At 48.7% G+C, this 26549-nt stretch overlaps 3 protein-coding genes across 5 annotated transcripts in view; all 3 read left to right on the top strand.

Annotated features, from left to right (window-relative positions):
• The first annotated feature begins 1873 nt into the window (after positions 1-1873).
• Positions 1874-23193, top strand: LOC136313254 (uncharacterized). Its single transcript, XM_066243450.1, has 4 exons — positions 1874-1910; positions 9150-9571; positions 16117-16213; positions 17488-23193. The coding sequence occupies exons 1-4, from the start codon at positions 1874-1876 to the stop codon at positions 17862-17864; spliced, it is 933 nt and encodes a 310-aa protein (XP_066099547.1). The 3' UTR covers positions 17865-23193.
• A 2491-nt stretch (positions 23194-25684) lies between these two features.
• C9H16orf87 (chromosome 9 C16orf87 homolog) overlaps positions 25685-26549 on the top strand; it is a 35699-nt gene continuing 34834 nt past the window's right edge. For all 3 annotated transcript variants that reach the window (XR_010727026.1, XM_066242270.1, XM_066242268.1), the window contains exon 1: positions 25685-25809. Coding sequence is in view for 2 of the 3 variants with exons in the window: in XM_066242270.1 (XP_066098367.1) it covers positions 25744-25809 (66 nt within the window). In the remaining variant the exon portion in view is untranslated. The remainder of the gene's footprint in view (positions 25810-26549) is intronic.
• The window catches only part of MYLK3 (myosin light chain kinase 3), a 90004-nt gene continuing 89222 nt past the window's right edge, over positions 25768-26549 (top strand). The window contains exon 1 of the mRNA XM_066242262.1: positions 25768-25809. The gene's annotated coding sequence lies outside the window, so the exon portion shown is untranslated. The remainder of the gene's footprint in view (positions 25810-26549) is intronic.

The raw sequence follows: 26549 nt of genomic DNA, 5'->3' as shown, positions 1-26549 counted from the left end.
AGTTAACAGTTAACAATGAACATAAAAATAACAGTGAGCCTGACCAGTGGTGGTGCAGTGGATTAAATACCCCCCAGGATGCTAAGGGCCCTGTTTGAAGCCCCCAAGGTCATTGGCTTGTGGGCTTGAGCAGGGGCTTGCCACCCTGAGCACAGGATCATGGACATGATCCCAAGGTCATTGGCTAAAGACCAAAGGTTGCAGGCTTCAGCAAGGGGTCACTGGCTCACTTTGAGCCCCCCCACCCCAGTGTCTGTCAAGACATATATGAGAAAGCAATCAATAAACAACTAAAGTGGCCTGACCAGGCAGTGGCACAGTGGATAGAGTGTCGGACTGGGACGCAGAGGACCCAGATTCGAGACCCCGAGGTCACCAGCTTGAGTGCGAGCTCATCTGGTTTGAGCAAGGCTCACCAGCTTGAGCCCAAGGTTGCTGGCTCAAGCAAGGGGTTACTCGGTCTGCTGTAGCCCCCCAGCCAAGGCACATTATGAGAAAGCAATCAATGAACAACTAAGGAGCTGCAACGAAGAATTGATACTTCTCATCTCTCTCCCTGTCTGTCTGTCCCTATCTGACTCTCTCTGTCTCTGTTGCTAAAAATAAATAAACAACTAAAGTGAAGCAACCATGAGTTGATGCTTCTCTCCCCCCCCCCCCCAAATAATAACTGTGAGAGGATTTGTGGTCTTTGCTCTGGTGGGGTGGTTGTGCCCTGAGGGAGCTGGAAAAGAAGATGTAATTACTGTTACATTTTAAAGGCTTGTTATCAGGTACTTACTGTAGAGGCAGAAAGACAATAGACAGACAGTCTCCATTTAGGTAAGCATTGACCTCTGTTCGAGGAACATACAGTCCTAGGACAGGACTCCCTGCCATGAACTGAATTTAGTTAGAAAGTTTTAATTTCTGCCCTGGCTGGACAGCTCTGTTGCTTAGAGCATCATTCCTAAGAGCAGAGGTTGCTGGTTAGATTCCCGGTCAGGGCACCTACAGGAAGAAGTCAATGTTCTCTCTCTCTCTCCCTTCCTTTCTATCTAAAAATCAATAAAATAAACACTAAAAAAAGTTTTAATTTCAGACCATCTTATGTGGTTACTTTAGGTCCCTGAGTTTGGAAGGACACTGAGCAGGCCTCCCCTGAGCAGGTCAGGTCCAGCCTGTGGCCCCTTTTTCATCGACACTGGTAAAGAAAGACACTGGCCCAGCGGAAAGACCTGGTTCTAGTCTGGACACCACCCCCGCCCCTTTCTGGAGGGTTAATGCCGCGAGGCTGAGGTCATCGGCTCCCCAGCGCACAGCAGGCTGTGTGTGCTACATTTCTTGCTTTCCAGCATATTTCTGAGGGCACTGTCCTCCACCTCTCTTTCACCTTGCTTCTGCCTTCTCGTTTTTGTTTTTGTTTTTTTAAGTTTGGCCAAAGTCATGACTTCAGGGAAACTTTCCTGGGTCCTTCTGACTCAGCTGTTTGGCCCTCGGGCTTCCTCGAGCCGATATATATATATATTTTAATTGTATTTATTTATTTATGTTTTACAGAGACAGAGAGTGAGTCTGAGAGAGGGATAGACAGGGACAAACAGACAAGAACGAAGAGATGAGATGCTTTCTCATATGTGCCTTGACCGCGGGACTTCAGCAGACCAAGTAACCCCTTGCTTGAGCCAGCGACCTTGGGTCCAAGCTGGTGAGCTTTGCTCAAACCAGATGAGCCCGCGCTCAAGCTGGTAACCTTGGGGTCTCGAACCTGGGTCCTCCGCATCCTGGTCAGGCGAGCCCGATGTTCTTGATGAAGGCATTGCCGCTGGACTGTGACTGTCCATTCCATGTCCTGGCCTGTCTCTCTCACTAGGGCAGCAGCCAAGCAGGGACCATGTCTGACAGGACTTTGTATCCCCGGTCTTCAGCAGGTAAGTGGCCAAGGAATGAGTGAACATGTTTACTGAGCACCTACTATGTTCCAGGCACCGTCATAGGCTCGAGGGACATCAAAATTTATGTCTTTGAAATTTGTCTTCTAGCGGATAGATACACACTAGGTTAATAATCACACATGTTACTATGTAGACTGGTCGCTCGTCTATTGTGGAGGTTGGGTTCCAGAACCCCCCACAATAGGCAAAAATCCATGAAGTAGCGACCTTATATTTATTTTATAATTTATATATATAAATAAGGCTTTATAAACCCTCCCTGCACTCTAATAAACCTTTCCCACACCTATTTTGCTTATTTTACCACAAAAATAATTAAAACAATAAATACATAAAAATACCTATATAGCCTGACCAGGTGGTGGCACAGTGGATAGAGCGTCGGACTGGGATGCAGAGGACCCAGGTTTGAGACCCCAAGGTTGCCAGCTTGAGCGTGGGCTCATCTGGTTTGAGCAAAAGCTCACCAGCTTGAACCCAAGGTCGCTGGCTCGAGCAAGGGGTTACCCGGTCTGCTGAAGGCCCGCGGTCAAGGCACATATGAGAAAGCAATCAATGAACAACTAAGGTGTCGCAACGCACAATGAAAAACTAATGATTGATGCTTCTCATCTCTCCGTTCCTGTCTGTCTGTCCCTATCTATCCCTCTCTCTGACTCTCTCTGTCTCTGAAAAAAAAAAAGAAAAAAAATACCTATATACCGCAAAATCCGCAATATAGCGAAAAATCGGCGGTACAAATTAAATATATCCAATTAAAAATCTGTGATATAGTGAGTCCGCAAAAAGTGAACTGCCATATGGTGAGGGACGACTGTAAACTTGAACTGATCTGGCCGGGCTTTGAAGAATAAAGGACAGGATGTCATGAGGAGACTATGGTGGGGGGACTGGGGGAGTGTTAGTACACACAGACCCAGGGATAAGCCCCCCCAAAACTGAAATCTGCCTTCGGCCTCCATAAGCAGAGGGCAGGGAAAGAAACCGGCTGGCCACTCCTGCCTGGTAGGTAATAGAATTTATTAAGGGAAAGTTACATAGGAGGCATGTCTGGGGCAAGTGCAAGATGAGATGGAGCCCCTGCCACTTGGCAGGTACCAAAGAATTAGATGGGGTAAGGGGGGGGGGGGACTAGTCCCAGGGACTCTAGTACGTGAGTACCACCAAGTACAGGAAATTACTTCACATGCTTGACCAGGTCAGGACAACAACCTGTTCCAGGAACTAGTACATAGCAGGAGGCAGGGGAAGGTGCTGACTCGTGTCAGTATGAATGTCCGTTACTATCAGACAGTCCCCAAGGGGACTTTTCAGAAAGCAACCTCCGTTCCAGCTCAGGGGACAGACAGACAGCAGCCGTGTCATAGAACAATCTCCCCTCCACAGGTAGGAGTGGAGAGTCAGAGCGGGAAGTGCTTTCCAGGCACGGGTGCTGAGCCGTGCTGAATGATTCAGCAGACGAGAGGGTGAAGGCATTGCCGCTGGACCATGACTGTCCATGTCCTGGCCTGTCTCCCTCAGTAGGGCAGAAGCCAGGAAGGGAAAGGGAGCATCTGCTGACATGGCTTGTCCTGTGACCCTTCTTCAGGGGACAACCCCCTGGTTACTTTTTCTCGGGGAGCCCTAACCTGCGCCTCTTTCTAGCAAGGGGCCCTTAACCTAGCCAGACCGGATCTGTCGTCTCCCAGGCCTCCTCCCGCGTGTTAGCCTAGGGAGGAACTGGGACCCAAGTCAGGTCTGGGAGTTTTAAAGAAAGACTATGAAGAACTATGAAGAAAGACGTGTATTTCTGGAACCAGAACTATCAGAGTTCGGGCTGTCACCAATTCAGCCAACAGAGTAGAGTCAGGGATGGAATCTTTATGGGGGCTTGATTCAGATGGCCGGCAATCTCGGGAGAAGGGGTTAAGTTTCCAAATTGCCTCAACCCCCAAACCCCAGCCCACTTTTTTTTTTAATAAGGGGAAGAAAAGGGTGGGTAAGGGTTTTGGAATTTCGAGGGAGAGTTGACCAGATCATCGTCAGACTTAGTTGGATCACAGCAGGCATTCCATCCTTGGGGAACAAAGGTTTTGCTCGCAGTCCCCTGGGGCAGAAAGCTGGGTCACTTTCAGATCTTGATCTGTTCCTGTGTGTGCTCTGATAGGGACCAAGCCTGTGACCTCTGTGCTTCGGGGCAGTGCTCTAACCAACTGGGCTATCCAGCCTGGGCAGATCTCACGAAGTCGTTGAGGCCTGGTCAGGCACCCCAGTTCCTGGAATAAAGCTTTTACTTGCATCAGACATTATGCCCACTGAGTATAACCACCAAAGAATTGATTAAACAATTCTCCCAATCTTTTTCTTTTTATTTGGCTTAAGCTTATTTTCACAGGGCTTTGGTTACTTGCCACTAAGACGGCCTTTATTCATACAATGAATAATTTTTAACTCATGCCACCCATTTGCTAAATCCTAAGGCAGTTCTGACACCAGTTAAAGCAATTGCGGCGGTTGGTCCTTTGGGTGGGGGTGGGGGTGCTTGGGGGGAGGCAGCTCAGACACACTAGTATTTCCTGCACCAGAAGGGACCCTTCCTAAGCCTCTATACCTGACAGCCTCTTCCCCAAAGAGCCAGACCCTTGGGTCTGCGTGGGTGTCTAGGAACAGATGCCCTGAGTGCCATGAGGACAGGCAAGTAGAGGGAGGCACAAAGTGGAGCCTTCCTTGACCCTGGCCCTGCAGAGAGGCCCAGGTAGCCCAGGTGCTGCCCAGCCACCAGCCCCTTGTGATGGAGGGTGTGGGGCAGCGCAGATTTGAGTGGGGGACTGGCAGGAGAGCGGGCTTCGCTGGACCCGGAACCCTGAGCCCCAGGGCCGGGCGGGCTCAGGAGCAGCGGTGTGTCACAGCTGCCATCTAGTGCCAGGTGTCACCTTTTGCAGGTTGTTTACCGGCCGTTTCCAGCTGGAGGGCCCTTTGAGGGCCCGCTGGAAGAAGGAGGTCATTGCCTCTGCTTTCATTCACAGCAGGAAGCACCTCAGAGTCAGACTTTTGATATTGAAAAGACCGAAAGCTAACAAGCCATCTCTCACCTAATCTCCTGACATGGTTTTAAGCTTGTTTTGTTTGAAGCTTGTTTTATAGACACAAGGGAGTGTGAGCCAAGTCACCACCGGCTTGCAAGACAACTGTCATTTCTCAGGATAATTTTAATGACCTGCTGCAGCCGGACAGCCAGGGAAACAAACTGTCCTCCTCTGCCCAGCTGTCTCATGACATTAACCACGTTGCCCATGAAAACCAATAAAAGCCAACTCCCCACCTCCCTTGGGGCTGGTGGTGCTATCATCCTGGTGCCTGGACCTTTCCACTCCTGGAAAGTAATAAACTTTTCTATTTCAGCCTCCCCACTCTTTGTAAATTCTTTTACAGCCCACCTCTCTGGCCAGCCTGACAGATATCATCTCTACTATGGCTTATTATACATACAGTCCCAGAGCCAAATTGACTGGCTGGGGCAAAGGGTGGTCATTTCATAAGAGTAAATTTGTGTCTCATTCCAAACCACTAGGGTTCTATGAATTAGATAAAAGACAGAAATTTGGAGAAATCCTGTAATGGTGATATTTATGATTCAGGGTTCCAGCAGGTAGCACACTCCAAAGGGGTGACTGAGGATTGTGTTTTTTTGTTTTTTTTTTTTTGTTTCTTTGTTTGTTTGTTTTTACAGGGACAGAGAGAGAGAGTCAGATAGAGGGATAGATAGGGACAGACAGACAGGAATGGAGAGAGATGAGAAGCATCAATCATCAGTTTTTCGTTGCAACACCTTAGTTGTTCATTGATTGCTTTCTCATATGTGCCTTGACCGCGGGCCTTCAGCAGACTGAGTAACCCCTTGCTTGAGCCAGGGTCCATGCTAGTGAGCTTTTCTTTTTTGCTCAAGCCAGATGAGCCCATGCTCAAGCTGGCAACCCCGGGAGTCTTGAACCTGGGTCTTCCGCATCCCAGTCCGACGCTCTATCCACTGCGCCACTGCCTAGTCAGGCAAGGGATTGTTTTTTGGGTTTTTTTTTTTTGTTGTTGTTGTTTTTTGTATTTTTCTGAAGCTGGAAACGGGGAGAAACAGACAGACTCCCGCATGCGCCCGACCGGGATCCACCCGGCACGCCCACCAGGGGGCGATGCTCTGCCCCTCGGGGGGTGGGGGGCGTCGCTTTGCCGCAACCAGAGCCACTCTAGCGCCTGGGGCAGAGGCCAAGGAGCCATCCCCAGTGCCCGGGCCATCTTTGCTCCAATGGAGCCTTGGCTGCGGGAGGGAAAGAAAGAGACAGAGAGGAAGGAGGGGGGTGGGGGGTGGAGAAGCAAATGGGTGCTTCTCCTATGTGCCCTGGCCAGGAATCGAACCTGGGTTCCCTGCACGCCAGGCCGCCGCTCTACCGCTGAGCCAACCGGCCAGGGTGGGATTGTTTTAATGAAAGGGCTACTTGCAAAGGAGTGGGAAGGGACCCAGGGAAGCCTGCTGGAGTTAGTGACAGTAGGAAGTGGTGCCATCCACAGGCCTGATGGAGCAAAAAGAGGGAGAGGACCCAGTAGGAGCTGTTCTGCAGGGAATGGCCACCTGATAGGTACTGTGGCCCCAGTGCTGGCTCTTGGTTGGCTCTCTGAGAAGCACAGCCCAAGAGGAGGACTCATTGTAAGAGGTATATGAAGGGAGCACTCCCAGGACAGACTGGAAGTGGAGTGGGAGAAGCAGGGCACAGAAAGGGAGGAAGCTGGGACAGGTATGACTCAAACAGGTCCTGTAGAGCAGTGGTCCCCAACCTTTTTCTGGGCCACGGACCGGTTTAATGTCAGAAAATATTTTCACAGACCGGCCTTTAGGGTGGGATGGATAAATGCACAAAATAAAATTATGCGACCGGCGTAAAAATTGTGGTATTTTTAAAATATAATTGTCGAACTTACGAGACAAGCGTCAAGAATGAGTCTTAGATGGATGTAACAGAGAGAATCTGGTCATTTTAAAAAAATAAAACATCGTTCAGACTTAAATATAAATAAAACGGAAATAATGTAAGTTATTTATTCTTTCTCTGTGGACCGGTACCAAATGGCCTACGGACTGGTACCGGTTCGCGGCCTGGGGGTTGGGGACCACTGCTGTAGAGGGCAGTTTCAGCTTGATCCCTGTGGGCTGAAGTGCGTGTTGAAGTGCATGTTGAATCTCAGAAGGCCTGTCTGGCCCTGGCCGGTTTGCTCAGTGGGTAGAGCACCAGTTCAGCATATTGATATCCTGGGTTTGATCCCCAATTGGCACACAGGAGAAGCGACCATCTGCTCTCTTCCCCTCTTGCAGCCAATGGCTTGATTGGTTTGAGTGTCAGCCCCAGGAGCTGAGGATAGCTCAGTTGCTTTAGGGGTGGCTGGGATGGGTAGCTCCCGGTTGGGTGCATGTGGGAATCTGTCTCTACCTCCTCTCCTCTCACTTAAAAAAAGAAAAAAAAGTCTGCCTGGAGGCAAAGAGTTTGACATTGAGACTCTCAGCCTGCCAGTCACTGCTCAGGTGGGAGGGGGTGAGAGGAACCCAAGCCCTGGCCCTTGAGAATGTTCAGCTGGGGCCCTGTGCTAACTCCTTGGCTGCGAGAGCAGTCCTTAAGCACAGCCGAAGGTGCTGGGTGTGAAAAGAGCACCCGGAACATCAGTACAAATGCAGCCAAAGGAATCTGGGTGCGGAAGGACACCTGCTTCAAGTGGGGAAGGAGCCAGTGTGACTGGGCGTCAGCTGACTCCTGAAGGAGGAAGGTGCTGAGATGGAGTTTGGAATACAGAGGTTTATTTATTTATTTATTTTGAGGTTTATATTGAGGCCAGGGTAATGCCTGTGAAAGATAAGCGGAGCCCTGGAATGCAATCAGGTCTGAAGTCTCATATTGACTCACATAACCAAAAAAACCAAGTGTGGGCTGGGCTTCAGGCACAGCCGGAGCAATGTATTCATGGGGGCCACCATCTTTCTCTCTGCTCCTTATGTGCTCTGCAGGCAGGCTCTTCCTTCTTGATGATTCTGAAGTTTTTTGGGGAAAAAAGCTAAGAAACAACAAAGACCTCTATAACTCAGGGAGGTATTTTTGGTTTTCTGAAATTGGAAATTTGTTAATTTAAAGAACTGCTGCCCTGCCCAGGTAGCTTGATTGGTTAGAGGATCATCTGGATGCGCAGAGGTTGTGGGTTCAATCCCCGGTCAGGGCACATACAGGAACAGATCGATGTTCCTGTCTCTCTCTCTCTCTCTCTCTCACCCCCTCCTTCCTCTCTCAAAAAAATCAGTAAAAAACCCCCAAAAAACAACTATTTCCCACTACTCTTCTTTTCTGCCAGCAAAAATGTACAAGTTTTAAAGGGCTCTTGGTGGAGACTTGGGGTTCTGAATGTTAAAATGGTAGGAGGAGAGGTGGGGTGGCGGCTGCATCTCAGGTGTCAGTCTGCCTGAAGAAGCTCACGTCCTCATTACAGGGAGATGCAAAATGGCTTTGAATAGCTATTTTGGTTCATCAAGTACATCATACCTGTTACTAAAGAAGCGCCCCAGCCTGGCCTGACCTGTGGTGGCGCAGTGGATAGAGCGCTGACCTGGAATGCTGAGGTCATGGTCCTGAACCCTGGCATTGCCAGGTCAAGGCACAAAGGAGAAGCAGTCAATGAACAACTAAAGTGAAGGAAGTATGATGTACTTGCTCTCCTCTTTCCTCTCTGTAAAACTGGAGTGACCAGTGAATACGTAAATAAGTAAAACAGGTCTATGTCTCTCACTCTCTCCTTCCCTCCACTCTCTAAAAATTAATTTATAAAAACCCATAGGTCCTTTATGGCGGACACTAAGTAATATGGGTCTAAATGGCTACACTGCGCTCCCTGGGAGGCAGACACTGCTGCATCTTACTCAAATTTGCCTGACGGGGGCCTTAAGGCAATTATTTATTAAATAATTGAATAAATTTCAATCCCAGAAGCTGGGTCCATGCGTTAATGAGGTGTCTGCTACAAATGCTAAATTATTCGAGTTGCTGACAGAGAAGTTAACTGAGCACCAGGACCTGTTCTGGGTGTTTACCTTCCACCCTCTTACACTTCGCTCTTCTTCCTCCCGGGGGCGGGGCGTGCTCAAGCGCCTATCAGCATTCTGTGCGCTCATTGGTCAGTCCCGACGCCCGTCACTGCCAAATTCCGCCCTAGCCACGCCCCGCGCTGTCCGCCGAGCTGAGAGAAGGCGTGGCCATCGTCTCCCCGCAGACTGCCAGTCTCCTCTCGTGAGAATCCCGACGCGCTCGGGGACCGGCGCGGAGTCGGTGGGAGCACGGTCCCAGGTCCCAGGTCCCAGGAAGCCGGCGCACGCCGCGCCCCGCCCCCTCGCACGCCGCGCCCCGCCCCCTCGCGCGCAGGCGCCTCGGGACCTGGCGGACGCGCGCGCGCACCCGGCAGCGCCTCAGTCTGGGCAGCGGGACCGGGCGGGCGGAGGCCGGGCAGCTGAGGTGCGAGGGGAGGAGCTCGCGCTGCCGCCGCCGCTACCGCCGCCGCCGCCGGAGGGGAGCATGTCCGCGAGCCGAGCCAAGAAAGTGAAGATGGCCACCAAATCGTGCCCGGACTGCGACCAACAGGTGGGCGGCGGGCGGGCGGGCGTCCGTTGGCGGCGGCAGTTGGCCATAGCGAGACCGGGTCCCGGGGCCAAGCGGTGGGCCGGACAGCGGGCCCCGGACCGCGGGCAGAGCCGGGCGGGCGGGAGGCGCGGCGCGGGCGGCGGGGAGACGGCGGGGTCCCGGTCTCCCGGCCGGCGGCGCGGAAGGGGGCGTGGGCCGGAGCTCCGCGTGCCCGCCCGGAGCCGCGTCCTGCCCCGCGGCGGGTGACTTTGTTCCCGTGCACCGTGTGCGGGGGCCCGGCCGTGCGCCCCGCACCCTGGGGGCCGCGCTCACGGGCCACGGACGGGGCCGCAGCGTAATGATGTTTCCTTCTTAAATGTCAATAAATCGGCGATCGTAGGATGCTTTTGAACAATTTCCATATCCGAGCCGTTCTTTTTTTTTTGTATTTTTCTGAAGCTGGAAACGGGGAGACAATCAGACAGACTCCCGCATGCGCCCGACCGGGATCCACCCGGCACGCCCACCAGGGGCGACGCTCTGCCCACCAGGGGGCGATGCTCTGCCCCTCCGGGGCGTCGCTCTGCCGCGACCAGAGCCACTCTAGCGCCTGGGGCAGAGGCCAAGGAGCCATCCCCAGCGCCCGGGCCATCTTTGCTCCAATGGAGCCTTGGCTGCGGGAGGGGAAGAGAGAGAGAGAGAGAAAGGAGAGGGGGTGGGGTGGAGAAGCAAATGGGCGCTTCTCCTATGTGCCCCGGCCGGGAATCGAACCCGGGTCCCCCGCACGCCAGGCCGACGCTCTACCGCTGAGCCAACCGGCCAGGGCCTGGCGGCGCCTTTTTTAAAGACGGGGTTGCCGTGCCTGCCTGCAGCGGGCTTCTGCCATCGCTTCTTGCTTCCTGAACCGCAGCATTCCCGCCGTCAGTGGCATGAGCGCTGAACAGCCTTGGGACCGCAGTCACTGGCAAGCTTCCAGCATTCCAGGGCTTTCTCGGCCCCTGGCCGACACACCGCGGCCGCAAATGTGTTTCTAGCTCACCAGCAAGGCCTTGGCTTCCCAGGTTTGCAGGGAATGGCGTGATGATAACGGTGCTTAGGGAAGACCGGAGCTGGGGCTTGTCACCGGGTCAGCTGCCAGCAGGGGTCATGTTTACTGTAAGCAGTGTCCCCTGGTAACACAGCTGATGGGCCACCTGTGTCTGGCTGGCTGGCAGGGCCAGGGTGCTGGGAGAAGGTTAACCAAAGGTCCTTCCTATGGAGGTGTCCTGCTTGTCTTGTTGCTAACCCTAAATAGGGTGCTCTGATGTGTTTCCAAGGGGCACCTTTCCTTAATTTTGTTCAACAATTGTTTATTTTTATTGACTTTACAGAGTGACATTGATCTATTGCTCTACCTATTCATGCATTCATTGCTTGATTTTTTTTTTTAGTGGGGGTTGGACAAGCAGAGAGGAAGGGAGAGAGATGAGAAGCTGTTCATTGATTGCTTTCTCATACGTGCTTTTTTTTTTTTTTTTTTTTTTTTTTTTACAGAGGCAGAGATAGACAGGGACAGACAGACAGGAACAGAGAGAGATGAGAGGCATCAATCATCAGTTTCTCGTTGCGCGTTGCGACTTCTTAGTTGTTCATTGATTGCTTTCTCACATGTGCCTTGACCGTGGGCCTTCAGCAGACCGAGTAACCCCTTGCTGGAGCCAGCGACCTTGGGTCCAAGCTGGCGAGCTCTTTGCTCAAGCCAGATGAGCCCGCGCGCGACCTCGGAGTCTCGAACCTGGGTACTTCCGCATCCCAGTCCGACGCTCTATCCACTGCGCCACCGCCTGGTCAGGCTCTCATACGTGCTTTGACCCTTGACCTTTGGGGCTTTAGCCAAGCCAGTAACCTCTTGCTCAAGCCAATGATGTTAGGCTCAAGCCAGTAACCATGGGTCATGTTTATGATCCCACGCTCAAGCTGGAGGCTACAGCAGACCGAGTGACCCCTTGCTCAAGCCAGTGACCTTGGGTCCAAGCTGGTGAGCTTTGCTCAAAGCAGATGAGCCCATGCTCGAGCCTGCGACCTCGGGGTCTTGAACCTGGGTCTCCATATCCCAGTCCGACACTCTATCCACTGAGCCACCACCTGGTCAAGCTCATAGATTGATTCTTGCATGAGCCCTGACCTGGGATCAAACCCACAACCTTGGTGTTTGGCGACATGCTCCAGCTGAGCTAACTAGCCAGGGCATTATTTTATCCTTTTGATTGTCTTATGCATACAATTATTTTTTAATTCCATTTTTGGATTGTTTATTGCCAATATATCGAAATAAAACTGACTTTTGTTTGGTGGTCTTGTATCCTGCAACATTGCTGAATTCCTTCATTCGCTCTAATACTGTGTGTTTATGTTGGATTTTATTTTTATATATATATATATGGTCATATGTATGACTTGCAAATAGAAGCTAGATTTCTTTTAGATTTAGATGCCTTTAATTTCTTTTTTCTTTTCTTGTATTTTTCTAAAGTTAGAAGCGGAGAGGCAGTCAGACAGTTCCTGCATGCACCGGACTGGGAGCCACCCGGCATGCCCACCAGGGGGCGATGCTCTGACCATCTGGGACGTTGCTCTGGTTGCAACCAGAGCCATTCTAGTGCCTGAGGCAGAGGCCACGGAGCCATCCTCAGCGCCTGGGCCAATTTTGCTCCAGTGGAGCCTTGGCTGCAGGAGGGGAAGAGAGAGACAGAGAGGAAGGAGAGGGGGAGGGGTGCAGAAGCAGATGGACATGTCCGTGTGCCCTGACTGGGGATCGAACTTCGGACTTCCACATGCTGGGCGGATGCTCTGCCACTGAGCCAACCAGCGAGGGCCTAATTTCTTTTTTTAAAAAAGATTTTATTTACTGATTTGAGAGAGTGGGGGGGGGGATGGGAAACATGAACTTGTAGTTGCTTCTTGTATGTGCTTTGATGCAACAAGCCTGGGGTTTTGAACCAGCAACCTCAGCATTCCAGGTCCACACTTTATCTACGGCGCCACCACAGGTCAGGTGAGATGCCTTTAATTTCTTTTTCTTGCTTAATTTTTCTGGCTTTCCATTACAATATTGAATAAAAGCAGCAGAAGCAGATATGGGTTTATTTATTTATTTATTTTAGAGAAATAGGGAGGGAGGGAGAGAAAGAAGCATTCATTTGTTGTTCCACTTAGTTGTGCATTTACTGGTCGCTTCTCATACTGGCCCTGACCGGGGATGGAACCAGCAACCTTGGCACTTCAGAACAGCAGTTGGACTGACTGAGCGGACTGGCAGGGCTGTGGGTGTCTTGTTCCTGGTCTTGGGGAGGGAGTTTTCAATCTTTCCTGTTGACTATGATGTTAATTGTGGGTTTTTCATAAGTGCACTTTATCGTGTTGATGAAGTTCCCCTTTATTTATCATTTGTTCAGTGTTTTATCATGAAAAATGAAAGACATTACTACCACCCAGGAAATGCCAAGAGATTTAGGAACCCTGTCAGGAATTGGGTTCGAAGATCAAATATAGGACAGAAGATGTTCTTAATGCTTTTATCACTTAAGAAATTACAGGGCTTTTAAGGAGCTCTGTGCCAGGCGAGGGGGCAGAAATGTGTGTGTGTGTAAATACATATATTGTAATAATATTTTATTAATTGATTTTAGAGAGAGAATGGGAGGGAGGGAGGGAAGGAGAGAGAGAGAGAGAGAGAGAAGCATTCATTTGTTGTTCCACTTCATTGTGCATTCATTGGTCGCTTACCCTTGTGCCTTGTCTGGGGATTGAACTCGCAATCTTGGTGTCTCCGTATGATGCTCTGACTGATCTAGTCGGCCAGGGCAATACAGCTAGTGCTCAACTTACGACCACGATTGGTTCTGATATACCATCGTAACACAATTTGGTCATAAGTTGAGTAGGCTATATGTACAGTACTGTGAAATGATGTTATAAAAATCTTTAAGTCGGCCCTGGCCGGTTGGCTAAGTGGTAGAGTGTCGGCCTGGTGTGCAGGGTCCCGGGTTTGATTCCCGGCCAGGGCACACAGGAGAAGCGCCCATCTGCTTCTCCACCCCTCCCCTTCTCCTTCCTCTCCTGTCTCTCTCTTCCCCTCCCGCAGCGAGGCTCCATTGGAGCAAAGATGGCCCGGGCGCTAGGGATGGCTCCTTGGCCTCTGCCTCAGGTGCTAGAGTGGCTCTGGTCACGACAGAGCGATGCCCGGAGGGGCAGAGCATCGCCCCCTGGTGGGTGTGCCGGGTGGATCCCGGTCGGGCGCATGCGGGAGTCTGTCTGACTGTCTCTCCCTGTTTCCAGCTTCAGAAAAATACCAAAAAAAAAAAAATCTTTAAGTTATATTTTATTATAATTTTCTTTCATTATTATATATCATAATTTTCTTTGTTCATTTTATGCCATTTGTATCATCTCTACATCGTTTTGTTTCTTTCCTTTTTTTTTTTTTTTACAGAGGCAGAGATAGACAGGGACAGACAGACAGGAACGGAGAGAGATGAGAAGCATCAATCATCAGTTTCTCGTTGCGCGTTGCGACTTCTTAGTTGTTCATTGATTGCTTTCTCACATGTGCCCCGACCGTGGGCCTTCAGCAGACCGAGTAACCCCCTGCTGGAGCCAGCGACCGTGGGTCCAAGCTGGTGAGCTCTTTGCTCAAGCCAGATGAGCCCACACTCAAGCTGGTGACCTCGGGGTCTCGAACCTGGGTCCTTTCGTATCCCAGTCTGACGCTCCATCCACTGCGCCACCACCTGGTCAGGCTCGTTTTGTTTCTTATTTTTACATTCGTCAGGTTTAAGTAAAACACTGCATTACAAGTACAACTGGTTTAATATTTGCAAAGGCAATTTCCTCTTGGTAGACATCTTGGGAGGGGTTTGATGAAAAATATCCAAGACACAAAACAAATTGCTGTACCGAGTCTGTGATAACAGTTGAAATGGTGCACGCGGAGATGGTAGTGCTGCTGGAAGCTGGTCCGCACTGTCGTACGCCCAGCTGGGCAACACTTGCGCTGCCAGACGCGGAGCAGTCATGGCTAGCGATTGTGGTCGTAAAGTCTAATGGTCGTAAGTTGCATAGGTCATAATAGATTGATATTTATATATGATATATCTTATATCTTTGTGTGTGTGTGTACAGTATTTTTTTCTATTATCCCACAGTGGTTCTTTTTATTTTTTTTCTTTAATCCTGTTAGTGTCTGGCCCTCTTCCCCTCCCCTGTTCAAACTTTAGGAATCATTTTCAGTTCTGTTTTACCAACAGTAATGATTTTGTGTCCAAATCTTGTTCCTTTTTTGACAGAGTTCTGTCAAATGTATACTTTTTAGTTTTTTATAAAGATTTTATTTATTCATTATAGAGAGGAGAGAGAGAGAGAGAGAAGGGGGGAGGAGCAGAAAGCATCAACTCCCATATGTGCCTTGACCAGACAAGCCCAGGGTTTTGAACCGGCAACCTCAGCGTTTCCAGGTTGACACTTTATCCACTATGCCACCACAGGTCAGGCTATACTTTTTAGTTTTTTAAAATACATTCCCCCTGCCAGCATACCAGAACAGGCCAGCAGTCTCTCATCCTAGGCTTTAAAAAGTTTATTTAGAAATTAATGGGGTGAGCCCTGGCCAGTTGGCTCAGAGGTAGAGCATTGGCCTAGTGTGTGGAGGACCCGGGTTCGATTCCCGGCCAGGGCACACAGGAGAAGCGCCCATCTGCTTCTCCACCCCTCCACCGTGCCTTCCTCTCTGTCTCTCTCTTCCCCTCCCGCAGCCAAGGCTCCATTGGAGCAAAGATGGCCCCGGGCGCCGGGGATGGCTCCTTGGCCTCTGCCCCAGGCGCTAGAATGGCTCTGGTCGCAACATGGTGACGCCCAGGATGGACAGAGCATCGCCCCCTGGTGGGCATGCCGGGTGGATCCCGGTCAGGCGCATGCGGGAGTCTGTCTGACTGTCTCTCCCTGTTTCCAGCTTCAGAAAAATGCAAAAAAAAAAAAAAAAAAAGAAAGAAATTAATGGGGTGACATTGATCAAATGAGTAGGTAGGTTTCGGGTAAACATCTCTAGAGCACGTGAACTGTTGTGTGTGTGCCTGTCACCCAGAATCACTTTGTTCTCTGTCACTGTACATTTGTCCCTCGTTACTCCCTTTTCCCTCCCCTGGCAACCACTTCACTTTTATCTGTGTTCAGTTTTACATCCCTCATCCTAGGATTGATGTCATAATTTCCTAAACCAGTTCTTTCCTCCATTCTATTCTGTGTTGTAACTCTTCTGACACTGGGGTTTTAGAAAATGATGTTTGCACTTCACATTTCCGCAGGCTGTTCACGTCAGCATTATTAACCATTTGCTGTGTGCATGGAACTGGAAAAGACTAGGAGAATGGATGTAATTCTATCTCACTTTTTATGAGGAGGTGGAGTATAAATAAAATGTGATTTCTACCTTCCAATCACTTACTGTGTAGTTGGAGAGACCACAGAAAAACTGGAGAAGTTTAATAAATAGTAAAATGTAATATATTTTATTTTCTTTTTTCTCTCTCCAGGTTCCTGTTGCGTGTAAATCTTGTCCCTGTGGTTATGTATTTATTAATAGGAAACGTCTAAAGATAAAACAGTCAGAGAAATCTTCACCTTTTTCAGGTAAGGGCAAGTTTGCCACCTTTCCATCTTTTATAGATTAAAAACTAATTTTTTTTAAAAAAATTATTTATTTATTCATTTTTTTTTAGAGAGGAGAGGGAGAGACAGAGAGAGAGAGGAGAGACAGAGAGAATGGGGGGAGGAGCTGGAAGCATCAACTCCCATATGTGCCTTGACCAGGCAAGCCCAGGGTTTTGAACCGGCGACCTCAGCATTTCAAAACTAATTTTTCTAATTTTTTTTTTTTTTTTTTTTTTTGCGAGAGACAGGAAGAGAGAGAGATGAGAAGCATTAACTCATAGTTGCAGCACTTTAGTTGTTCATTGATTGCTTTCTCATATGTGCCTTGACCAAGGGGCTCTAGCTGAGCCAGTGACCCCTTGCTCAAGCTAGCAACCTTGGGCTTCAAGCCAGCGACCATGAAATCATGTCGATGATACCACGCTCAAGCCAGTGACCCCGCACTTACGCTGGTGAGCCTGTGCTCAAGCCTGTGACCTCGGGGTTTCAAACCTGGGACCTCAGTGTCCCAAGTTGACACTCTATCCACTGTGTCACCATTGGTCAGGTTGTTATGGTTGTGTTTTAAACAATATATAGTATTAGTGAACTCTAGTGCCATTTAGAATACATGACTGTGGGAGGGGCGGGGACGCAATCTTAGGCAAACAGTTCTTTCACATCCCCGAAATACATTATTTTTATTCATCTACACCAAAATTAAGTATGAAGCCAAGAGCAGTGAAACAGAGTGGTGAAGGAAGATAGAGAGGTCATGAAGTAGCAGCCATTCAAACCATATGAGACAGGGAAGAAGAAGACCTAAAAATACTGTCAGAAAACGTGAGAAACATGTATTTATCAGCCTATTTTGGGACAGTTTTTTCCTAAGCATCAAATTAATCTGAGACCTTAATTTGACAGAACTGAAGAAATTGGCATTGAGTTCCTGAATTTAAAGGCACAACTCATATTTTAGTTCAAAAGCATTTCTTCTATGATAGGTGCTTATAAAATTACTGGTAGTTGTATTCCTATTGGAAAACCAGAAGAGTTAAAAGTAACGTCCACCTGTTAGAAACACATGGCAGCAGACGGCAGAGATACAAACACTGCAGAGATACAAATGCAGTTGCCGACGCTGGGCCAGTTGAAACTTAACCACGATGGTCAAGCTGAGGTCAGGTCTGTTTTCAGTTATGTTGCGTAGTATTTATAATATTATGCTCTTCAGTTTTCTTTGAAAACTGAGGTATTGTCTGTTTTCTCCACAGATGCGAACAATACCATGTCTTTGAAAGACTTACGAATACTTTTTCTATATGAATTTAAATTAGGACATAGTGCAGCCACGGCAAGTAGAAACATCATTTCTGTCTTTGGAGAAGGCTCGGTTAGTGAAAGGACTATCCGGTGGTGGTTTGAAAAATTTCGTTCCGGGGATCTGAGTCTGAAAAATGAGCCTCGCGGGAGACCCAGGTCTGTCTTAAATGAAGAGGAGTTGAGAGTCATGGTGGAAGCTAACCCCAAGGCAGCAATTCGAGGCCTTGCGGCAGACTTAGGAGTTTCTGCTACAACCATTTCTCGACACCTGGCTGCAATAGGAAAGGTGAAAAAACTGAATGAGTGGGTAACGCCACGCGACGGGTGAGCAGGCACAAAGATGTTTCAAGACATGCTGATCCTGTAAGGTTTGAAAGCACAGAGGCCTGTGGGAGCATCACATCACAAGCCGAGACAGATGAAATTGAAAGTGGTCTGGACAGTGGTTGGGCATCTATGAAGTTCCCACACAGGCAAAAATCATCATTCAACCAAAAAAGGATCCGGTAACTGCTTTTAACCCAAACTGATTTTACTGTTTTAAAACTAACAGTAGTGCCTGACTAGGCGGTGGCGCAGTGGATAGAGCGTCGGACTGGGATGTGGAAGATCCAGGTTCGAGACCCCGAGCTCGCCAGCTTGAGCATGGGCTCACCTGCTTTGAGCAAAAGTTCACCAGCTTGGACCCAAGGTTGCTGGCTTGAGCAAGGCGTTACTCGGTCTGCTGAAGGCCCGTGGTCAAGGCACATATGAGAAAGCAATCAATGAACAACTAAGGTGTCACAACGAAAAACTAATGATTGATGCTTCTCATCTCTCTCAGTTACTGTCTGTCTGTTCCTATCTATCCCTCTCTCTGACTCTCTGTCTCTGTAAAAAAACAACAACAAAAAAAACACTAACAGTAGCATTGTCAAGAAGTTGAAATCATGTATCCAGAATTGCTTTGAAAGCATTCTGCATTGATCAGCAGAGTGCTCTATGCTTTTCCATGACTTTTTTTTTTAAATTTAATTTTAATTTTATTTATTCATTTTAGAAAGGAGAGAGAGGAGAGAGATAGAGAAGGGGGGGAGGATCAGGAAACATCAACTCCCATATGTGCCTTGACCAGGCAAGCCCAGGGTTTCGAACCGGCGACCTCAGCATTTCTAGGTCGATGCTTTATCCACTGCGCCACCACAGGTCAGGCCCATGACAACTTTTTTTTTTTTTTTTTGTATTTTTCTGAAGCTGGAAACAGGGAGAGACAGTCAGACAGACTCCCGCATGCGCTCGACCGGGATCCACCTGGCACGCCCACTAGGGGCGACGCTCTGCCCCTCCGGGGCGTCGCTCCGCCGCGACCAGAGCCACTCTAGCGCCTGGGGCAGAGGCCAAGGAGCCATCCCCAGCGCCTGGGCCATCTTTGCTCCAATGGAGCCTTGGCTGCGGGAGGGGAAGAGAGAGAGAGGAAGGAGGGGTGGGGTGGAGAAGCAAATGGGCGCCTCTCCCATGCGCCCTGTCCAGGAATTGAACCCGGGTCCCCCGCACGCCAGGCTGACGCTGTACTGCTGAGCCAACCGGCCAGGGCCCCATGACAACTTTTGACCACAGATATAAACTATGGGGAACTGCTGCAGACCAGCGCGGCTAGTAATTCTGGGTCCTGAGTGAGAACGGTGCGGAATTAAGAAAATAAGACTCACCGAGAAAAGAGGATCGGGATCAGGAGGCCTCTTCAATGCTGATGGCAATATCCAAGAGCAGTAGCCTCCAGTTTGCTTTATTATATAGCCATATGCAAATAAAGGAGTCTTTGATACAAAGTCACACATCTGAGGCAAAAACAGGAACTCTTAAGGCATAAACAGGAATCCCCCTACCATGCATAAGTGAAATCAACCAACATCTGAATAAACAAAGGCTGAGAGGAAGGGCATGTAAATTGCTTCCAGCAACATAAGGAAGCCAGTGAAGTGGGGCTATGGGATGAGTGCAAATACTCAACTTCACAGCCAATATGGAGGTGGGGGGGAGAACTTAGCCTTTTGCTAAGCCTCGAATTTACAATGGCTTTCCACCCCTTGTAGTCTATCACAGGAAAGTTAACTGATTTGGGCAAAGAAATTTTACACATCCATCACACTCACCTGACCTTTATCAACAGATTACCTACCACCTTTTTTGTCATTTGTATATCTCAAGAAACAACATTCTTCAATTGAGAAGCAGTAATTGAAGGATTTTAATATATTTTAACAATGCTGAATTTTATAAATATGGTATATATCATTTAATATTTGGGGAAATTTATCATTTGAGGACAGCAGTTAATGCTAATAGTGCAGATTCTGGTTGAATAAAGCTGTTTTGATTTTTTCCCCCCAAAATACAACAGTTTTGGCCCTGGCCAGTTGGTTCAGTGGTAAGAGCGTTGGCCTGGCATGTGGATGTCCCGGGTTCCTGGCCAGGACACACAGGAGAAGCGACCATTTGGTTCTCCACCCTTCCAGCTCCCTCTTCTCTCTCTCTTTCTCTTCTCTGCAGCCATGGCTTTATTGGCTTGAGCCCACTGGCCCCGGGCGCTGAGAAGCCTCCAGCTCAGGCACTAAAAAATAGCTCAGTTGCACACCTGGCTCCAGACGGGTGTTGCCGGGCAGATCCTGGTCTGGGTGTGTGTGGTAGTCTATCTCCCCTCCTGTCACTTGGAAAAGAAGAAAAAAACATATACACCATTTTCATTCTGATCTATAAAAAGGGCAGTTTCATATGGTTCAACCTGATAATTTCCCAGACACTGGCAAAACATGGAGACTGAAATGTACCTCAGATACTAGAAAACTACAGCTGCTTCTGAGGTTTGGTCTTCATTGGAGGAATGTGGAGCGACCTAGCAAGCAGAGACCGAGCTAACGAGTGTTCCAGGAGAGGTGGGAGAGGTGTGACCTCCTCAAAGGCTCTCAAGAACTCAGAGCGTGTTTTTGAATAAATCAGTGACAGCACGTTTCTAACACCAGAAGCCATGCACACGGCAAACACGTCTCAGCAATGCCTGACCAGGCGGTGGCGCAGTGGATAGAGCATCAGACTGGGATGCGGAGGACCCAGGTTCGAAACCCCAAGGTAGCTGGCTTGAGTGTGGGCTCATCTGGTTTGAGAAAGGCTCGCCAGCTTGAGCCCAAGGTCGCTAGCTTGAGCAAGGGGTCACTTGGTCTGCTGTAGCCCCCTAGTCAAGGCACATATGGGAAAGCAATCAATAAACTAAGGAGCTGCAACGAAGAACTGATGCTTCTCATCTCTCTCCTTTCCTGTCTGTACTATCTGTCCCTAGCTCTGTCTCTGTCATACACACACACACACACAAAAGGTAGGTGGCTGTCAGAGCCTCTGGATGGTTTTGTAGCTGGACCGCAGCTCCTCTTTGTGATAGGCATCCAAGGACAGAGTTGGGGTGAGGATGCTGCTGGTTTTCTTCCTACCTCACTCCTGACCACCTATGTCGGTTTCATTAAGGAGTAAAGAAATCCTAAAAGGGCCCTTCATAATTGTGATCACAGTAGTAATAATATTTATCAGTGTGATAGTATGTGTTTATCTTCTCTGCTAGATGATAAGATTCATAATAGTGGGGACTTGGTTTCTTGCTCCTAAGGTCATACCCTATCAAGGGCACAAGATCTGGCACGTAGTGGGTACCTAATAAATATTTGTTAAGTGAATGAATAAATGCTAGGGCCTGTTTCATCCACTTTGTATAAAATCCTTATTTTGCTATCATTGTAAGTAAGGGATATGTTTGACAGAAGATAATTAAGAGCCTAATGAACAGTGGCTTATATAAGTAGATTTTGTCTTCTATAACTTATGAACATTTCAACTATACAAAATATTTGAATTTTATAGTGATCACGTGTACACCAACTACCTAGGTTGTACCATAGACATTTTACTATACTTAACTGCAGCCTTTTTTAAAAAAAATGCATTTCAGTATAAGTTGCAGGCATTAGTATATTTTACCCTAAATACATAAGCATACATGTCGCTTGTTACCAAGAGTTCATAGCTACTTAAGGTTCCTGTTGAGGTAAAATTTAAATTCAAATTCAATAAAATGCCTAAATCTCAAGAGTATTATTCAATACTAGAAAGCCCGGCGGTCATACGAAATGACCGCTGTTCTAGATATTATAAATTGTAATTAAAATGATTTGTGCAAAGGTGTCTGCTAATTCAAACTGAATTACCCAGGGCAGGCAGTGAGGACGCCCCTTTGCTTAGTGCCCCTCGGGGTTTCCCCCTTCTACTTGCTTAATTGCTTAAAGTAGAGTGCAATGAAGGAAACCACTGGCGGTACATCTCTTAAGAGCCACCACTAGCTCAATAAATAAAGGTGATTTAAATAATAAAATGTTAATTCACATGTCAAAGATCTTGCCACAGTCAAATTGATTAGTTTCTAACTTGAAGTTTAAGGACTGACAGTGTTCACATTTAATATTCATGTCACCAGAGGAATGCTCAAAAATTAAAGTTTCTCCGTTTGAAACTGTTTTAATCCTTTTTGCGTTTCGGTCAGCATTACTCTGACGTTTTTTTGCATTTCTCTCCTGCCTTTGTTCAAGGGACTCATTTTGTCGAGACAGGCTTTTTTGTCTTGCATCTGAGGCAAGCCTTGTTTCTCTATGCTCATCAGTCTCATTTTGCCGAGAAAGACGCATTTGCTCTGCGACTGAAGCAAGCCTTGTCTTTCTCTGCTCAGTGGTTTCTTTTTGTCGAGAAAGCCGTTTTTGTGCAGCTTTAGCTCCTTTTCTCTCCTCTTCAGTGCTGTATTTTCTAGGAGGCATTCTTAAAAGAAATTACGTTAAGATGTAGTTTTTATGTAAAACAGGTGATTGCCAATGCAAACAAATGTTCACCTTCCCCCTAACCTGCTCAATTTGTGTTCAGCCGTGGCAACTTCACCCCATTGGCTAGTACAGTTACACAAGCAACCAATAAGCTATTGGCGACAAACAGACACTCAAGCCGCATATAATAAAGATGTTCTGATGAATGCAAACCATTGTTTAACACAACCCCTATTAAGATAGACTGTTACCACCAGCCCAGAAATTTCCTTCACAGCCCTTTCCTTTTATCCTCAGTCTCACCCCCCAAGAAGCAAACACTGCTCTGATTTTTTTTTTTAACTGGCATGGTTTTGCCTGTCCTAGAACTGCATATAAATGAAATCATATAGTATGTGCTCTTTTGTGTAAGATTTCCTTTACTAAGCATGTTTTTGAGATCTCTTTTGCTGTGTTATCAAGAATTTGTTCCTTTTAAAAGCTGATTAAGCCTGACCTGTGGTGGCGCAGTGGATAAAGCGTCGACCTGGAAATGCTGAGGTTGCCGGTTCGAAACCCTGGGCTTGCCTGGTCAAGGCACATATGGGAGTTGATGCTTCCAGCTCCTCCCCCCTTCTCTCTCTCTGTCTCTCCTCTCTCTCTCTGTCTCTCCCTCTCCTGTCTAAAATGAATTAAAAAAAATAAAGGAAAAAAAAAAAGCTGATTAATATTCCATAAAATGAATGTATTACAATTTGTGTATTTATCTGTTTAATAGACATCTGTGTGTCGTCTCCCCCCCAATTTGGGCCGATTATGAATAAAGCTTTTATGAATATTCTCGCAGTCTTTTTGTGAACATATATTTTCATTTCTCTTGAATAAATACCTGAGATTTCAGAACCTGGGACATAGGCTATGTGTATATTCAGTTTTCCTAGACTGAATTTTTTCCAAAGAGGTTTTTTTTCTTTTCTGTGTGTTTTTATCAGGAACTAGAATGTTTCTAAAAAATCCCTCTCAGCGGACTTTGGGTTCTATCTTACTGGCCAGAGATAATAGCACATGACCACTCCTAAGTTATAGGTGGCTAGAGAGAAACGGCGACGTGATGGAGCTGTATTAGCCACTGTCAGTGTCCGCCACATTAACCAGTTCAGAACCCCCCACTGATTTAGAGACCTTTTAGCATCTACCACAGCTAAGTGGTCTCTCTGGGAGACTCCAGAAAAAGGATCTATTCAAATGAAACTTTAAGAAAACTCCTCAGGGCCTGGTTTGCAGGATCGGTATTCCTGTTTCATACCCTCTGGTACCATTCTCCTCCGGGAAAACAGGTACTCTCTTCCTCGGTTACTCCTCTTCTTCCAGCCCTTTGCAATAAAAACTTGAGAGTCATCCTGGAAATGTCCCTGACCGCCCTCTAGCCCCAGCAAAATAGCTCCTCAAGTTTTGCTAATACGGTCTTATATATATACTTTTATAAGAGTTTATTTGAACCAAAACGGCCAACATGCTGGGGAGCAGGATCTCAAATGCTCCTTATGGCCTTTTTTTTTTTTTTTTTTAAATCCCACCACTTTCTTTTACTGGTCATCTCCATGTGCTTCAGGTCTGATAACCTCTCAGGCAGGCATTTTGCTGGACCACGCAGTCTCAACTTCAAATCTAATCCTGTTACTCCCCAACTTAAACCCTTTACTGCACCAAGGATAAACCCCAAACTCCTTTCAAAGTTTGCAAAGACTGCATAGCTGAATACAGCCCACTTCCCCAGCCTTAACTCTGCCCTACACTTGGTGTACTCACAACACCAGTCTATCTACCTGCTCCAACTGCCTGGGGAGTCTTCACTTTTCATGGGTCTTCACCTTCAACTGAACAACTAACTCCACGTGACAGCCTTAGGGATTCGGCTTTGGAGACAACGTTTCCAGAAAGCCTTCTAGAATCACCAACTCTCAACAGTGGTTCAGGTGGCCTTCCCAGTGGCTTTGGACAAATCCTTTTTGTCCAAATCTTTTTGTCAAAAACTGCACGTTTTTGAGGGCTGCATTCCCTTTTTTTTGGGGGGGGGGAGGCCATACTAGGTTGACCTAGCTGAAAATTCAAATATTAGGACATGGAATGAAAAACAAATCTTCCTCTTATCCCTGTGGTGCTCTGTACCTTATTTTTCCAATTAACTATTTTGGAAGTAACTATCATTTTTTATTTATTGATTTTTTTGAGAGGGTGGAGAGAGAGAAAGGGGGTAGGGTAGAAGTAGGAAGCATCAACTTGCAGTAGTTGCTTTTCTTGTGTGCCTTGACCTGGCATGCCCAGGGTTTTCAACTTGCAACCTCAGCATTCTATGTCAATGCCTTACTCAATGCGCCACCACTCAGGCATTATATCATTCCTTATAGATCTAGCTCATTGTTTTGAGGCGCTGCAATGATTTAGTTGCATGCATACCTTAATATGCTTACGCAATTTGTTGATGCACACCTGGGCTGTTTCTGATTTTGCTGTGACAAGCAGTGCTCCAAAGTGCAGTATTTTTGCACAAATGAATTTGGGTGAACACTATCTTAAAATTTTTAGGGATAAGATTGCTAGGTCAAAGGCTAGGTGGATTTTAAATTTAGATAAAAACCTTAGTCAACCGATTTCCTCTTCCCATCTTGATTCGACTGTTAGGCCGCCTGTCTACAGTAAACTGCTCGTTTTTGAGGGCTGCATTCCCTAGAATTTACATTTGTGTCGCATAATTGGCCCTCAATAAATATTTAACAACGAATTTTATATCTCACCGCGCCGACTCCAGAGCTTGGAATATAGTAAACTCATCAGATGTCTACAACTGCTCAACCATTAATTAGAGTTGCTGACAGAGAAGTTAACTGAGCACCAGGACCTGTTCTGGGTGTTTACCTTCCACCCTCTCACACTTCGCTCTTCTTCCTCCCGGGGGCGGGGCGTGCTCAAGCGCCTATCAGCGTTCTGTGCGCTCATTGGTCGGTCCCGACGCCCGTCACTGCCAAATTCCGCCCTAGCCACGCCCCGCGCTGTCCGCCGAGCTGAGAGAAGGCGTGGCCATCGTCTCCCCGCAGACTCTGCCAGTCTCCTCTCGTGAGAATCCCGACGCGCTCGGGGACCGGCGCGGAGTCGGTGGGAGCGCGATCCCAGGTCCCAGGTCCCAGGAAGCCGGCGCACGCCGCGTCCCGCCCCTTAGCACGCCGCGCCCCGCCCCCTCGCGCGCAGGCGCCTCGGGACCTGGCGGACGCGCGCGCGCACCCGGCAGCGCCTCAGTCTGGGCAGCGGGACCGGGCGGGCGGAGGCCGGGCAGCTGAGGTGCGAGGGGAGGAGCTCGCGCTGCCGCCGCCGCTACCGCCGCCGCCGCCGGAGGGGAGCATGTCCGCGAGCCGAGCCAAGAAAGTGAAGATGGCCACCAAATCGTGCCCGGACTGCGACCAACAGGTGGGCGGCGGGCGGGCGGTCGGCCGTTGGCGGCGGCAGTTGGCCATAGCGAGGCCGCGTCGCTGGGTCCCGGGGCCGAGCGGTGGGCCGGACAGCGGGCCCCGGACCGCGGGCAGAGCCGGGGCGGGCGGGAGGCGCGGCGCGGGCGGCGGGGGCCCGGTCTCCCGGCCGGCGGCGCGGAAGGGGGCGTGGGCCGGCGCCCGGGCTCCTGGCGGCCCCGGTGACAGCGGCGGGCTGCGCCCCGGAGCCCCGCGTGCCCGCCCGGAGCCGCGTCCTGCCCCGCGGCGGGTGGCTTTGTTCCCGTGCGCCGTGTGCGGGAGCCCGGCCGTGTGCCCCGCGTTCCGGGCTCACGGCCACGGAAGGGGCCGCAGCATAATGGTTTTAAATTTAGGCGATTTGGGGGATTATCTTTTTTCTCTTCAATATGCTTTCTGTAGTTTTGACGTCTTTCATCGTGCCTTCTTTCTCTGCATGGTCTGTAATTGGGACGTGATGGAATAGCGCCCCGACGGGGCCCGCCCCTCGCCCCCCACGGCATCCCGTTAGAAGCGGGGCGCCTCTGCTTCGCGAGCTTGTAGTGTGTATCTGTTCTATATCTATGATATATGTGGTCTTGTGCATTTTTTAAATGACTGCTTTAGGCGCAGAATTGATGGTGTTGGAGCTGTAATAGAAAATTCTCCTTTCACTGTGTCTTTCTCTAAGCCTGCCTCCTTCTTGACTAGAAGAATAAAGCTTCC

This window comes from Saccopteryx bilineata, chromosome 9 (assembly GCF_036850765.1).
Source record: "Saccopteryx bilineata isolate mSacBil1 chromosome 9, mSacBil1_pri_phased_curated, whole genome shotgun sequence".
In the NCBI taxonomy this organism is placed as follows: domain Eukaryota; kingdom Metazoa; phylum Chordata; class Mammalia; order Chiroptera; family Emballonuridae; genus Saccopteryx; species Saccopteryx bilineata.
Note: the sequence above shows the minus strand (reverse complement) of the source record. Positions and strands in the feature narration are given on the sequence as shown.